At 43.2% G+C, this 13,883-nt stretch overlaps 1 protein-coding gene and 1 non-coding gene across 2 annotated transcripts in view; both read right to left on the bottom strand.

The window, feature by feature from the left end:
* Positions 1–12,472, bottom strand: part of LOC120065242 (angiopoietin-related protein 2-like) — a 31,109-nt gene extending 18,637 nt beyond the window's left edge. The window contains exons 1-3 of the mRNA XM_039016102.1: positions 12,261–12,472; positions 12,008–12,161; positions 3,375–4,300 (exon numbers count right to left, since the gene is read on the bottom strand). Coding sequence (XP_038872030.1) covers positions 3,375–4,269 — 895 coding nt within the window. The 5' untranslated portion in view covers positions 4,270–4,300; positions 12,008–12,161; positions 12,261–12,472. The remainder of the gene's footprint in view (positions 1–3,374; positions 4,301–12,007; positions 12,162–12,260) is intronic.
* LOC120057281 lies at positions 1,730–1,783 on the bottom strand. The gene has a single exon (XR_005477896.1). It is a non-coding gene; the product is annotated as a U7 small nuclear RNA (small nuclear RNA).
* Positions 12,473–13,883: the final 1,411 nt, after the last annotated feature.

Here is a 13,883-nt window from a genome sequence, read left to right as displayed (position 1 = left end):
GCCCTGCTCAACCATACGATCAACAAGGCGCTCTTCCTTAAGAAATACCACCACCGCTTTATTCATCCGTGACGCATAAGCAACATTATCGTATCCTACCTTCTCTCCTACGGCGACCAGAAACTCCTCCACCGTGACAGTAGCTTCAGTAACACACCTAAAGCCGTGCCGAAGTGACAGGGACGGCATTCCAATTCTGGAAGCCATCCCCGCCAAAATCAAGGTAATTTCGATACGAAAAAACCCAAATACTTAATTCTACCACACAAAAAAAATATATAATAATCTTAATCATGCACAGAAGAAACCAAAGAATGCCACCAAGAAAGAAAAAACCGAAAGAAAGTTCTGAATATCCAACTCTACACAACACACGCACTCCCTCGATCACACACTTCCCAGCATGCACCAAACACTCCCAGCATGCAGAGAGAGAGAGAGAGAGAGAGAGAGAGAGAGAGAGAGAGAGAGAGAGAGAGAGAGAGAGAGAGAGAGAGAGAGAGAGAGAGAGAGAGAGAGAGAGAGAGAGAGAGAGAGAGAGAGAGAGAGAGAGAGAGAGAGAGAGAGAGAGAGAGAGAGAGAGAGAGAGAGAGAGATCAAGGAGCTAATTCCAAGTAGGACTGTAAACGACAAGCAGGACTGTCACAGAGACAGAGGAACAAAGGTTCACATTGTAAATTACCAGGCTAAAACAGGTTAGGTTGTGCTTGGATTGCATGTGGGAAGTAATCCATCAGCTAGCCTCCTCCTCTCCAGTGGGCTTTGTGGAAGAGCTGTGTTGTTCAGACATAAACCAGAGGGCTGAGCCTGCCACTGTGGCAGAACATTTGACTGATACAAGCCTGGTGGGGATGGAATAAATGACATCACACAGATACGTATTCATTATCTTTCCTCTGTCTTTTCATACCCTCTATTCCTTACTCTTGCTCTCTTTCTTTCTTTCTCTCTCTACCACTCCACCTCTCTCTCTCCCTTCCTGTCTGCATTGTATAGGACTCCGTTTTTGTGTGAGGAGTTTGTATAACCTTTGAGGGGTGAGTTGCAGTCGGCCCCTTATGGAAGCCTCACCGAGTCTCATACATCCTCTGGACAATCCGTGGCAGAGTGCTGCTAGTCTGTGGCGGGGATTCCCTCATAACTGAAACGCTATATTTACCATGCTACCATTGTCAGGGATAGATTGACCATGAAATGCAGTGTAAGCTGGCTTCGCCCCCTCAGCAGTCGGCTTGTAGCCCATGGTGAGTTGAGACCACACAAACCCTGTCTCTAAACTTCCCTTCATCTGGTGTCTGTCCGCTGAGACACATCTGCTTTTCGCTCAGTCCATTTGAAAAAATACTATAGTATACTATGGTATAAATACTATATTATTCACTGTAGGGTTTTTGCGGACTTTAATGTAACTGTTGTGTTTTTGCGGCCATTACTGTAGTATACTGTAGTATTTAGAATTGACTAACACTGTTGTAAAAAAAACTGTAGTATAAACTAGTAGTTACTGTACTGTTTTTGGTAACTGTAGTATATACTATAGTAATTACTGTAGTTTTTTTGCTGACTAGTATACTGTAGTATTTACTGTAGTGTTTTTGTGGACTGTCGTATTTACTGTAGTGTTTTTGCGTACTCCTAGTATACTTTAGTATTTACTGTCGTGTTTTATAGCGGACATTACTGTTGTGTTTACTGTAGTGTTTTTGTTGAATTATCTTTGACATAGAAGTGGGGTCTTTCTCCTTGAGCAAACCTACTGGACAAATACTAAAAGAGCACATTTTCCATAACATGTACAGTAGGTAGGTAGGTAGGTAGGTAGGTAGGTAGGTAGGTAGGTAGGTAGGTAGGTAGGCAGGCAGGCAGGCAGGCAGGCAGGCAGGCAGGCAGGCAGGCAGGCAGGCAGGCAGGCAGGCAGGCAGGCAGGTAGGACTGGGGTCTGAACAGATAGTTCAGAGCGTCTGCTCTTTTCTGTAACCTATAGGGAACACCATATATGGTCTATACTTGGCATGTAGGTTTCTCACTTATCGGTGGCACAAATTGGGATATGGAGGAGGGGAATAGGCAGGGTATATGCAAATGAACTGCTATAGTATTACTGTAGTTTAATTTTTTTTTTTCTTTTCGAACTGTAGTGTTTTTGCGGACATTACTGTTGTATTTACAACAGTGTTTTTTTGCGGATAATACTATAGTATTTACTATAGTATTCTACAGTATACTACAATAATCTATAGTAAGTACTACAGATGATCGAGGGATACTACAGTGTGTAGTATAGTATTCTACAGCAGTGGTTCCCAGACTTTTTCACTCGGGCCCCCCTTCCACCATTGGTGAACGTCAGTAAGTTGAAAGCCTGACTGACTTCCTTAAAAAAAAGACAATTGGGGGGAAAGGGGAACTCCACGCCCCCCTTGCTGATCTCACCTATAGTTTGGGAACCACTGTTCTATAGTATATGACAGTTTACTACAGAATTCTATAGTAAGTACTGTAGTATGTTATAGTTAACTGTAGTGTTTTTTTCATGTCGGAATATTCATATCCAACAGCAATAGTCACTCGCACAGACATACGAGCTAATATTTCACTGTTAACAGTTAAATATGAGGAATAAAGGAATACAACTTTAAGGACAATGATATACTGTAGGTATTAGTCATGTTTTGTTGAAGACCAGTCAGATTGTTTTACTTCTCTTATCAGATAAAGACCAAGTTAACTCGCCAGACACACACACAGCTAGAGTACATGACAGACAGCCTTATCCAGTTGTGATCCCTGTTGTATTTAGTCAACTATACAGTTAACTAAATCTATCAATTAATCATCCACTTACTTAAGCTTCATTAAGTGTACCAAATCAGGGAGGATAGGTTCAGACAGCTCCACTTTCACTGGCCTCAAAACCAGAGGGCTCTAGTCCAACCATCCATGAGCACACACAAATATGTGTGTTAAGATTCTTGTGTGGATTGTAATCAGCTGACTGTAGTATCAAGCCCATTAGATGATATGCATCTCAAAGGGTTTTAGACAACAACAGCTCTGTTCTCCCTTCGAGGCCTTTTCTCAGGGAATGTGTGGAACTTATTATTCCCATAGACAATAGTGAGAAGAATGGATAAAGAATGGAGAGCTGCTGTTGGCTTATGATTAAGAAATACCAAACTGCTCTCACACACAACCCTCTGTTTCAGACTGGCGTAGACATTAGTCTGATGAGTGTTCATAGAACATGCCAGCTTCTCTTTTTCCACTTGACCCCTCATATAAATTTAACTTCAGACCAGATCTGTATCAAGGAATATTCATTTCAATTGGTAACATAAAACAGTCAGGCTGCTCAATGAAACAGAGAGACTCACCAGAGGGTTTGGTAGTGATAGAGGGGCTGCCTGTGCCGCTGGGCATGGTAGGAATGACAGGCAGTACAGACTTCTGGTCACTCTGAATCTCGTTGGTGATCTGGTTGGTGAGGCGTGGGTAGGTGGGAGGTTGGTAGGGCTTGTTGATGGGTGGTGATGGTGCAGGTGGGGGTGGGGGCTGTGGCCTTGGCTGGGGGACGGGAACAGGGCGAGGGGGGCTGACGGGCCGACCCTGGCACTGCTCCTCCAGCTGAGCGATGAGGACTGACTGGTTGTTGGCCAGAGAGGCCAGGTGCTGGTACTTGTGCTCCAGGTCCTTGTAGCGGTTAGTGAGCTGCTGCATCTCCGAGGTCTGGTTGAGGATGCGGTTCTCCATCTGGGACAGCTCCAGGGCATTGTCCCTCTTCCTGATGATCTCGTGTAGCAGCTGCATGTAGAGCTGGGTCACCCTGGAGTTCATGTTCCTGCTCTCCTTCCTCAGCAGCTTCACCTCGTTTACGATGCCTCCGTCCACCTCCACTAGCTGCTGCAGCGTCTCGATCTGCCTCTTCTGCTTCTGCAGCTCCTCGTTCAGCAGCTCCAGCTCCTGCTTGTTGACGCGGTTCTCCAGCGCTGCATCCGGCTCCTTGCGGTTCACACAGATGGCCCCTGTCACCTTCTGCTGGGGAACGATAAAGGTGTAGGAACATTGGTCAGGCTGCTGAGGTTCGGCGGGGGCTTGCCTGCTCCTCTGCCCAGCATACAGGAACTCTCTCTCCAGGCCATCCTCACTGCTCTCCCTTTCCTTGCTCCTGGCCTGGGGGTTGTTCTCCTGAGGGTTCCCCTGACCCTGGGACTGCTGGGCTCCAGAGACAAGACCATACACTAGGAACAGCAGCACCACGGGGAGCTCCATCAGTCTGGGAAGGGCTCTCACTCACACACACCTTAGGAGGCATAGGGATTTAGAACAACAGGAATGGATGGGGAAAGAGAAAGGGAGGTCATTGGTTTGGCACAAATAATGAATTGTTTTAAAAATACTGTGGCATTCCACCCTGTGGTCAGCTATCTCATTCAAATGATCTCTAATCGCACAGTATAGGCCTACCGTTTTGATAAATGGATGAATGTGTTATAAAACCTAAACAAACTCATTTGTTTAATTCAAAGGAAAGGTTCACCCATTTTTTATTTTATGTTGTTTTTGTGCATCTCTGAGTGATCTATTGATTCCTTGAGTCATGTCATGTTTTCATGTTTTTGAGCTAGCGCCCAATAGACTCCCATTCACTCCTTGAAGGAGAGCACTCTTTTTCCCAGGTTACACCTCACGGCCCATTGACGTAGCATGGGCAACGTTTCCCATCTCCTCAAAAGTATATCTGCCGTTGTAGACTCCTAAATTAATTGTGCAGTTTGTTTAAGCGATTTTACAGCTAACTAGCTATGTTACATGCTGATATTGTCTTTGGTATTATTGTGTGTTTAGCTACGTTTGCTAGCTAGCCAGCCAACCTATAGACAAGGCATTGCATTTTGCATTTTGTAGTCGACTTGAGCTGCAACAGATTTCCACAATGATTTTCCATGTTGCTACCTACCTTATTATAACGCCAAAATGATACTTCTGTTCACAAAAAAATATTGTTCTTACATATTACTGTTATTTAACACTGTAAATTAAAGGAATTAGTGGTTTTTCCTTTAAACTCATACTCATATTCACTTCTTGGGGTTAGCATGTCTCAAGTGAAAGGGTATTATTTTGTCAGGTATTGTCACTTGGTAATGGTGTGTTTTCCATGGGTCCTGTCTGTACAGGCTGAAAGAAACAAGACACTGATTCCGACACAAGCTCTGGCACCACATATGCTATGCTTGTGATATCATTGAATGTTATCAAACAGTGGAAATCTCAACTCCGAGACAGATTTGATTTCACCAAGATGCCAAGCTGGCGTGCCATCATGTTTCTAAACAGGCACCAGGCTGGTGGTGTTGGCTATGGTTGTGAGAGCATGGCTGGCTCTGGGCATTAAGAAACCTTTTCCGTGGCCTGCCTGTTTAGTCCATTAAGGTCCCTGCTGGAGCCCCACAGGGCTGGGATCTACTCTTACACTGACAGGACATTAATGTGAGCCTTCACAGCTCCACTGATTGAGACCAGAGGCCGCCTGTCCCTTAGAATGGCCTTCTCCCAGTCTCTATTACCTGTGAGGGCCAGGCAGGCACACCTACCCTGGGAGCCCCTATTCATTCCAGAGCCCAGCCCAGCATCTAGGGCACCTCTGGGGGTCCTTAGGGCTAAATAAATATTGGCCACCATAAAAGGAAGCATTTCCTGCTTAGGATGCTGTGACTTTGTATTATATAACATCAACTGTAACTGTGTTGCATAATAAAAGTAGAGGAATAACCTTAAAATGTATGTTTGAGTATGAAAAACATAGCCAGGCACATGCAATTTGATCTGCATTGTGCTTTTACTTAAATGTAAAGTCATCTGCGATACAGTAGCTTGGGTTTGTGAACTGTTATTCAGTGGACTGGAATTAGATGTGTTAAATGGAAGCTGTTGGAGTGTCAATAGTCTAACCCTTTCCACCTCTGCTAAGGCAAGTGTTGTTTCTTTTAGCTAATAAGGTACTGATCTCTCTAGTTGCTAAGTTTTTTTTAATGATGTCAGGGAGTTGTGTTTAGCTAGCTGTCCTGACTCTGGCTCTCTTGGGTGACTGCCACTGTTAGGAGGAGTGTTTTCACATCTCTATCCCCTATCTGCTCCTCAGTGCTGTGCAGGCCTGGGCATCACTTCTTATGGAACGTTTGACACGCATAGCAGCTGATGCTGTTATTGCGCCTGTTTTAATATATTGATCAGATTGTATCAGACCTGAACTGTTTACCAAGAGCAAGATACTGGGGTGCATTCACAAGTTAAAGTACACATCATTGTGCATATATCATTTCCTATATGTATTTGGAATATTGGAATTTCAATCTAAATTTAACCTGAAAAGAATGTAGAACATTGTAGAACAATGTAGAATTCAATGTAGAACATTGTCTAGAATGTAGAACAAATTGAACCTTCTCAATGTGCTCTGGATCATTACATTGCTCTGTTTATCAGTGTTGAGAGAATGTTGTGTAATATCAATCTTCCCTGACACAGTGTGTCTCTGCAGAGAGGTTACATTTAAGTAGTGTGATTAATGCACAACAACTACATTTTAAGATACAACCCTTAGCTTTTCGCAGGAGTGCATGAAAAAGAGGCACTTTGACTGTTTGTTCCATATTTCAAAGTGAAGGCATTTGTATTAGAAAAATAGCCGGGCAGCAGTTGAAGGGGCTGTGGTGTTATTGGAAGCGGAGGGGATGCCCCAGAGTGCAGAGGAGAATGTGATAACAAGGGCCTGTACCCCTGGGGCTGCTTAATTGAAAGCTGCTCCATATTGTATTACAGAGGAGCCTGTGCAACAAATCCCCAGAGTCAGGACAAGCCTTTCTAATCTCAAAGTGGGAGGCTTGGTGCAGGGCAGGCTCATGGCTGCCTAGTTCTGTTGAGTCTGTTCAGTATAAGGGTAACTATATTAACTGTTCAGTAGTTATTGCTAGAGGTCTGACCCAAAGGAGAACCACGTGCATGATGTTCAGACTGCCTTCAGAATGAGAGGGGAGAACACTTGTTTTTGCCTTGCTATTCTGGGCATGGGGCCAGCACATTAGGTTAAAGAGATGGCGAGCAAAACTGTCCAAGAACAAGGCCTTTGGAGATCTCTGGCTGGTATGAGGGAAATTATAGTTGAAGATATGAAAGAGATAAAGGCATGGAATGGGAGAGACAGCCAGATACTAACTCACTTAACCTTTTGTGCTGCTGCCATGTTTTGTTGCTACCATGTTGTTGTCATGTGGTGTTGCTACCATGCTGTGTTGTCATGTGTTGCTGCCATGCTATGTTGTGGTCTTAGGTCTCTCTTTATGTTGTGTTGTGGTGTCTCTCTTGTTATGATGTGTGTTTTGTCCTATATATAAATTTTTTATCCCAGAACCCGTCCCCGCAGGAGACCTTTTGCCTTTTGGTAGGCCATCATTATAAATAAAAATGTGTTCTTAACTGACTTGCCTAGTTAAATAAAGGCCAAAAAAGATATACAATACCAGTCAAAGGTTTGGACACACCTACACATTCCAGGGTTTTTCTGACTTTTTTACTATTTTCTACATTGTAGAATAATATAGTAAAGACATCAAAACTATGAAATAACACATATGGAATCATGTAGTAACCAAAAAAGTGTTAAACAAATCAAAATATATTTTTGATTCTTCAAAGTAGCCACCCTTTGCCTTGATGACAGCTTTGCACACTCTTGGCATTCTCTCAACCAGCTTCATGAGGTAGTCACCTGGAATGCATTTCAATCAACAGGTCTGCCTTGTTAAAAGTCTGTTAGTGGAATTTCTTTCCTTCTTAATGCATTTGAGCCAATCAGTTGTGTTGTGATAAGGTAGGGGTGGTATACAGTAGATAGCCCTATTTGGTAAAAGACCAAGTCCATATTATGGCAAGAACAACTCAAGTAAGCAAGGAGAAAAGACAGTCCGTCATTACTTTAAGACATTAAGGTCAGTCAATGAGGAACATTTCAAGAATTTTGAACGTTTCTTCAAGTGCAGTCACAAAAACCATCAAATGATATGATGAATCTGGCTCTCATGAGGACCGCCACAGGAAAGGAAGACCCAGAGTTACCTGTGCTGCAGAGGATAAGTTCATTAGAGTTACCAGCCTAAGAAATTGCAGCCCAAAAATTGCAGCTCAAGTATAAGACACATCTCAACATCAACTGTTCAGAGGAGACTATGTGAATCAGGCCTTCATAGTCGAATTGTTGCAAGGAAACCACTACCAAAGAACACCAATAAGAAGAAGAGATTTGCTTGGGCCTAGAAACACGAGCAACGGACATTAGACCTGTGGAAATCTGTCCTTTGGTCTGATGAGTCCAAATTTGTGATTTTTTTGTTCCAACCACTGTGTCTTTGTGAGACGCAGAGTAGGTGAACGGATGATCTCCACATGTGTGCTTCCCACTGTGAAGCATGGAGGAGGAGGTGTGATGGTGTGGGGATGCTTTGCTGGTGACACTGTGTGTGATTTATTTGGAATTCAAGGCATACTTAACCAGCATGGCTACCACAGCATTCTGTAGCGATTCACCATCCCATCTGGTTTGCGCTTAGTGGGTCTATCATTTGTTTTTCAACAGGACAATGACCCAACACACCTCCAGGCTGTGTAAGGGCTATTTGACTAAGAAGGAGAGTGATGGAGTACTGCATCAGATGACCTGGCTTCCACAATAACCCGACCTCAACCCAATTGAGATGGTTTGGGATGAGTTGGAAGGAAAAGCAGCCAACAAGTGCACAGAATATGTGGGAACTCCTTCAAGACTGTTGAGAAAGCATTCCTCATGAAGCTGGTTGAGAGAATGCCTAGAGTGTGCAAAGCTGTCAACAAGGCAATTTTGAAGAATCTAAAATCAATTTTGATTTAACACTTTTTGGGTTACTACATGATTCCATGTGTGTTATTTCATAGTTGTGATGTCTTCACTATTATTCTACAATGTAGAAAATATTAAAAATAAAGAAACCCTTGAATGAGTAGATGTGTCCAAACTTTTGACTAGTACTGTATATACTGTATAAATATATATATATATATTTTTTTTTTTCTATAAGCCTAGCCTACATTTTTGTCTCCTATTAATTGTGAAATATGTCTTTAACACATTTAAAGCTATATATATTGTTACTGAATGCCCATATGTTATTCCCACAAAGTGTCTGCCCACGAGTAAAAGCTCAGAAGAAGCCGTGGTTAAGTTTTGGTTTGAGTCTTAGGCTTTTAGTGTGAAACTCTCCTCTGGATGCAGTATATGGGTCCCTTTCATGGAATGAATCCATTCCCACAAAGCCCTGTTGTATGATGCGGTGTGACGTCATCAAAGTAGATGCTGATTGACAAAGAGACAATAGTAAAGGTTGGATCTAACTACATTATCTAAACATACATAAAGTCCTTATTAAGGTTCTGAATGAAAGAGACAGTGATGGCCTTCACTAATATAAGACCACGTTGTGGGATGTACAACAGGGGAAAAATGAATTCCTCAGTTGGACACAGAGGACAACAACACATGATAATGATCTGGTCTAATGGAACAGTCACTGTCTCCCTTATGTTAATGGCCTGGGATTGATGTGGTTTCCCTCTCTGGAACATCAGCTCTGTGTCTGGGAGAAGCTATGCACCGGCCACTCCATGTCACTCCATGCCGCAGAAAAGCCCCATAGTACTACGCGGTCAGCCAGGAGTCTCCAATTAGTCTGCCAGCCAGGCTTCCCACCACCTCAAAGCTGGAGGAAAATGCCTGAGCTGGCAGTGGGGGAGTGTGTGTGTTCAGATAACACAACATGCCAGACTCAGGCTCCCAGGGCTCCCAGGGCTCCCAGGGCTCCCAGGGACCAGAGTTAGTCCCATTTTCCCCAAGACAGTCAATCTATTATTAAAACCCCTCCGTTACCTAGCACCTGAGGCAACAACAGCAGGCCCCATGCCCTCTTCTCCACCGTAGTTATACAAAGACAGCTGACTAACTGGCCTTGTAATTGTTGTGACATAAAAAGAGGACGGTGTTACTATAGACAAATAACTACAGTAGCTTTATGGATGACAGTGCACTTGAGGTAAACAGTGTTCCTTATTAGGACTGTCTAATTAGGGCTGTTTTGCTCATTAGAATGTCTGTCAAATTCACAGCTTGGTAATGACTTTATCAAATCATCTCTCTGTTTTTCTCCGTATCTAATAGTGTGTGACAGGCAGTGCTTTGTGTGGGTCAGTGTGGCTGTGAGCAGCAGCGTGCTCCAGTGTTTTTGTTCATGCGCAGCCCATAATAATTAGTAGGTGAGCAGAGCGGCCCGGCGGGTCTGGCTGATGTCTCTCGCCCCAGCCCCTCTCATTTCAGAGTGAGTGGCATTCCTCACATTCTTAGCCACTCTTTAGAGTGAGCTGCCACAGACAGACAGACAGACACACTGGTAGTTGTGAAGAGAGAGAACGACAGAGAGAGACCCCTCCTCTCTGCTCCAGCTCTGCTGTATCTACAAGTCAGTTCTGCCTTCTGCTCTACCACACCACAGCTAGTCATACATATACCAGCAGCTCTGTTATCTCAACTACCACAAACTAATAGAAGTGCACATAATTCTTCACAGTTTATTACTAGTCATAACATATCATTTCAACACCTCCCAATCTACAGCACTGAAACACTGTGCAAAATGAGGCATATGCTCAAATTAGGACCAATTGACAGTGCTGGTTGTAAACATTCAGTATGTCTTGGATCAGAATTAAGTTAACTTTGAAATGGTCATCTGAGTAATTCATTATCTAAGGTGACACCATTCTTTCCTTAAGCATGTAATCCTGGTTAGCCCATAACATGACACTGTAGACATAATTAACCTCAGCCCAGCCTCAGCCCCAACCTCCGCTACCTGCTCAGTCTGCCGCTGATGGAAAGCAGCCATTGTTATGGCTTTCCACGGCAGAGAATAGTTCTGATGATAGTTTACCACATTTAATAAGGTTTCTTTATTTTACTCTTTCAGGATTGTGTGTTGTGGTGTGTTTTGGACATGCTGTCAGACAGGGGGTTTCAGGAATCGTTTTGATACGTTCCTAATTGCACCATCTAAGCACTCTTATCCACAGCCCTGGCAGCAGAGACAAAGCAGAGATTCAACAGAACAGCCCTTTTCGTCCGTGTTCACTTCAGCATGGAGGTATATCATGAGGCAGCAGAAAGTTGTACTTTGTGCAGAATTGTATTTAAAAAAGACACTGTATATATTCATAAGCTTTATCCATTCATGTACAAATGACAGCAAACTCATTTAGACTAAAATGTATCTGAAATTTGGCATTTTGTGATGTCAATCTGTTATTTTTTCTGAATAATCAAACAACCTCAAATAAGCAACTTCTACTGGTGTGAACCACATCACAAAATGAGCACTGCTTGCAATCATGAATGCCCCAGAGATGCTCCTGGTAAAAAGACCAGGCTCCTAATATTGACACTTTTCACTGGCAGCCTATCTTTGTTGTTCGAGTATGTCTTTGGAATGATGACAAGCTGAGTGTTTACCAGTGGTTAACAAGCCCTTGCTCTGGAAAGCTCACTACTTCATTATCTCTGCTTTGTGTCAATCCCTCTCTGCTGTGTCTATATCAGAGCCAGCTGCCTTGTTAAACAACTTAAAGGAATCAAACAGGGGAATTGCCCCGGGCAACAAACCTCTCCTTGTATCTCCATTTGGATTACCACTGAAGGGCTAAGCTTCAAACTGATCAGCAGGCATCTCTGGCTAACTCAACACAGAGTGGCCAAAGCATTTCTGTCACTGTGCAGCTCAGCAATCAATGTCTACAAATGTACTAGATTATCAACAGATAAGACTAGCAACACTTAAAGAACTATGAGCAAGCCATGCTAGATGTTTGCATGTACACATTCAATAAAGACAGTGAAAGATACAGGGAAAGTCAAAGGCCACTGAATCCTTACCAGATAATTGTAGACTGTAGCTTGTTATCCCTTCAGTTCCCTTGCCCTCCCGGCAACACTGATTGACGTGTCCCCTTGAAGAAAGTCATCACCAGTCTGTGTAAAAGCTGCTTGGGGCTGTCCCTCTCTCTCTGGATCACTTGCTCTTTGGCACCTGAGTAAACTCACTCAATAGTTGACTGTGGTTTGAATCATGTTATTACAACCAGGAGCTGCACAAAAAAAATTACCTCATAAGATTTTAGACACTTACCAATTAAAAGAGAATACATCCAAATGTGTTAGATGTAATGAGTAGTTTCCCCAGAGGCAGTGATAGAGCAGCAGGCAGTGAGAGGCCAGCAGCATCTGGTCAGTGTGCTCTCTGTAGCCCGGTAGGAGAAGACTATCACTTTCTATGTGCTGAGTCCATCACTTCTGCTGACGACTCTGAGACAATCTTTTTCTGCTGCCCCCCTTAACTCCCCCTTTCTTTCTCTCCTTTCTCTCTCCCTCCCCTCAGTTTCTCACTCTCCTTCTCTCTCTTTTGCGCTCTCTCTCTCTCTCTCTTCCTCTCTCAGTGCATTTACATGATGAAAAATGCTCTGACACAACGTTTCAGTAAGATGACAAATTTAGCACAGGCCCTCCCCTTTTCTCCTTTCTCCTCCCCTTGGCACAAATACACCCACAAGCATGAGATACAAGCTCTGGCTACACACACCTCCCCTCTCTCATTCCCACACACATACACACTTCACTCCAGTTTCCCATCCCCCTCTTGGTCCACCACCACTATTTCTGGCATTGGCTGTTGGTTGTAACAGCAAGGAGTGGTGATATCACAGTAATCAGAGCCTAATTGGGCATGTATGTGAGCCGCTGTAGGAGGAAGGAAGCAGCTTATAGAGATATGGAGAAAATATACCCAAGCATTAGTACAATGGCAGTTTTGGTTTGAGCTAATAGTAGTTAAGCTTTGGATTGGATGAGAGAAAGTTGTTCCTAGACCAGAGCTAATGGGCAGGCTCTCTCGGTTGTGAAACAGGCTGCTCTACAGAGGGCACCAGATTGGGCTGGAGGGGGTGATGAGGATGATTTAAACTGTTTATTTATGTATTATCGCCTCATCCTTCTCTACCCAGTGTTGTTTTTGTTATTGTTGGGGTTCTTTGCATTATTGAGTTTGTGTGTTTGTTTTGTTCTTGTTGTTTGAAGAAGATGCCTGGAATTTGTTAGAGTGATTGGGAACATGTTGCTCAATATGGACAGAGCCAAGGCGTGTTCATGATGTGTCAGTGTGTAGACAAGCTTGCCAAAGCTGAGAAAAGCAGTCATGCAGAGAATTGGCTGTGACAGTCTTCAACTGGCTATAGTCAAAGAGGTTTTGTTGTTCTCTCATTTTGCATAAGGACTGAATTGTTTATTTCTCAAGGTAATAGTCTTGTTACTAGGTTTCCGGATTCCACTTTAATTGTTTATTTACATGACGTGTTTATTTAGAATACTGTCTGAACCAGGGTGATTAGCAACCTAAGATGATCATTATATGTAGGCATTTAAATTAACCTTACCCTTATAAAAAAACAAGCTTCTGGCAAACAGTTGTGGCAAACTTTTGGCAAATTTGCGGCAAGCTCATGTTTTCACATGCAAATTAGTTTGTGGCAAACAATTCACCCTTCACTAAACCCCGACCCACTTGGTTACTGTTGCAACATTTTCCCGGGAAGCCCAATGCCCCATTCAACCACTTGCGAAATCCCCTCACAATGATCTCAAATTTGAATACACAATCAAATTAAACAAATCAGGAAACTCTTGGGTTTGTTGTGGTGGACTGTCATTACAATTGCTTCACGGCAACCGTGTCAAGTTATATTTGTAAGTGTAGCTG

Source organism: Salvelinus namaycush, chromosome 1 (assembly GCF_016432855.1).
Source record: "Salvelinus namaycush isolate Seneca chromosome 1, SaNama_1.0, whole genome shotgun sequence".
NCBI lineage: Eukaryota > Metazoa > Chordata > Actinopteri > Salmoniformes > Salmonidae > Salvelinus > Salvelinus namaycush.
Note: the sequence above shows the minus strand (reverse complement) of the source record. Positions and strands in the feature narration are given on the sequence as shown.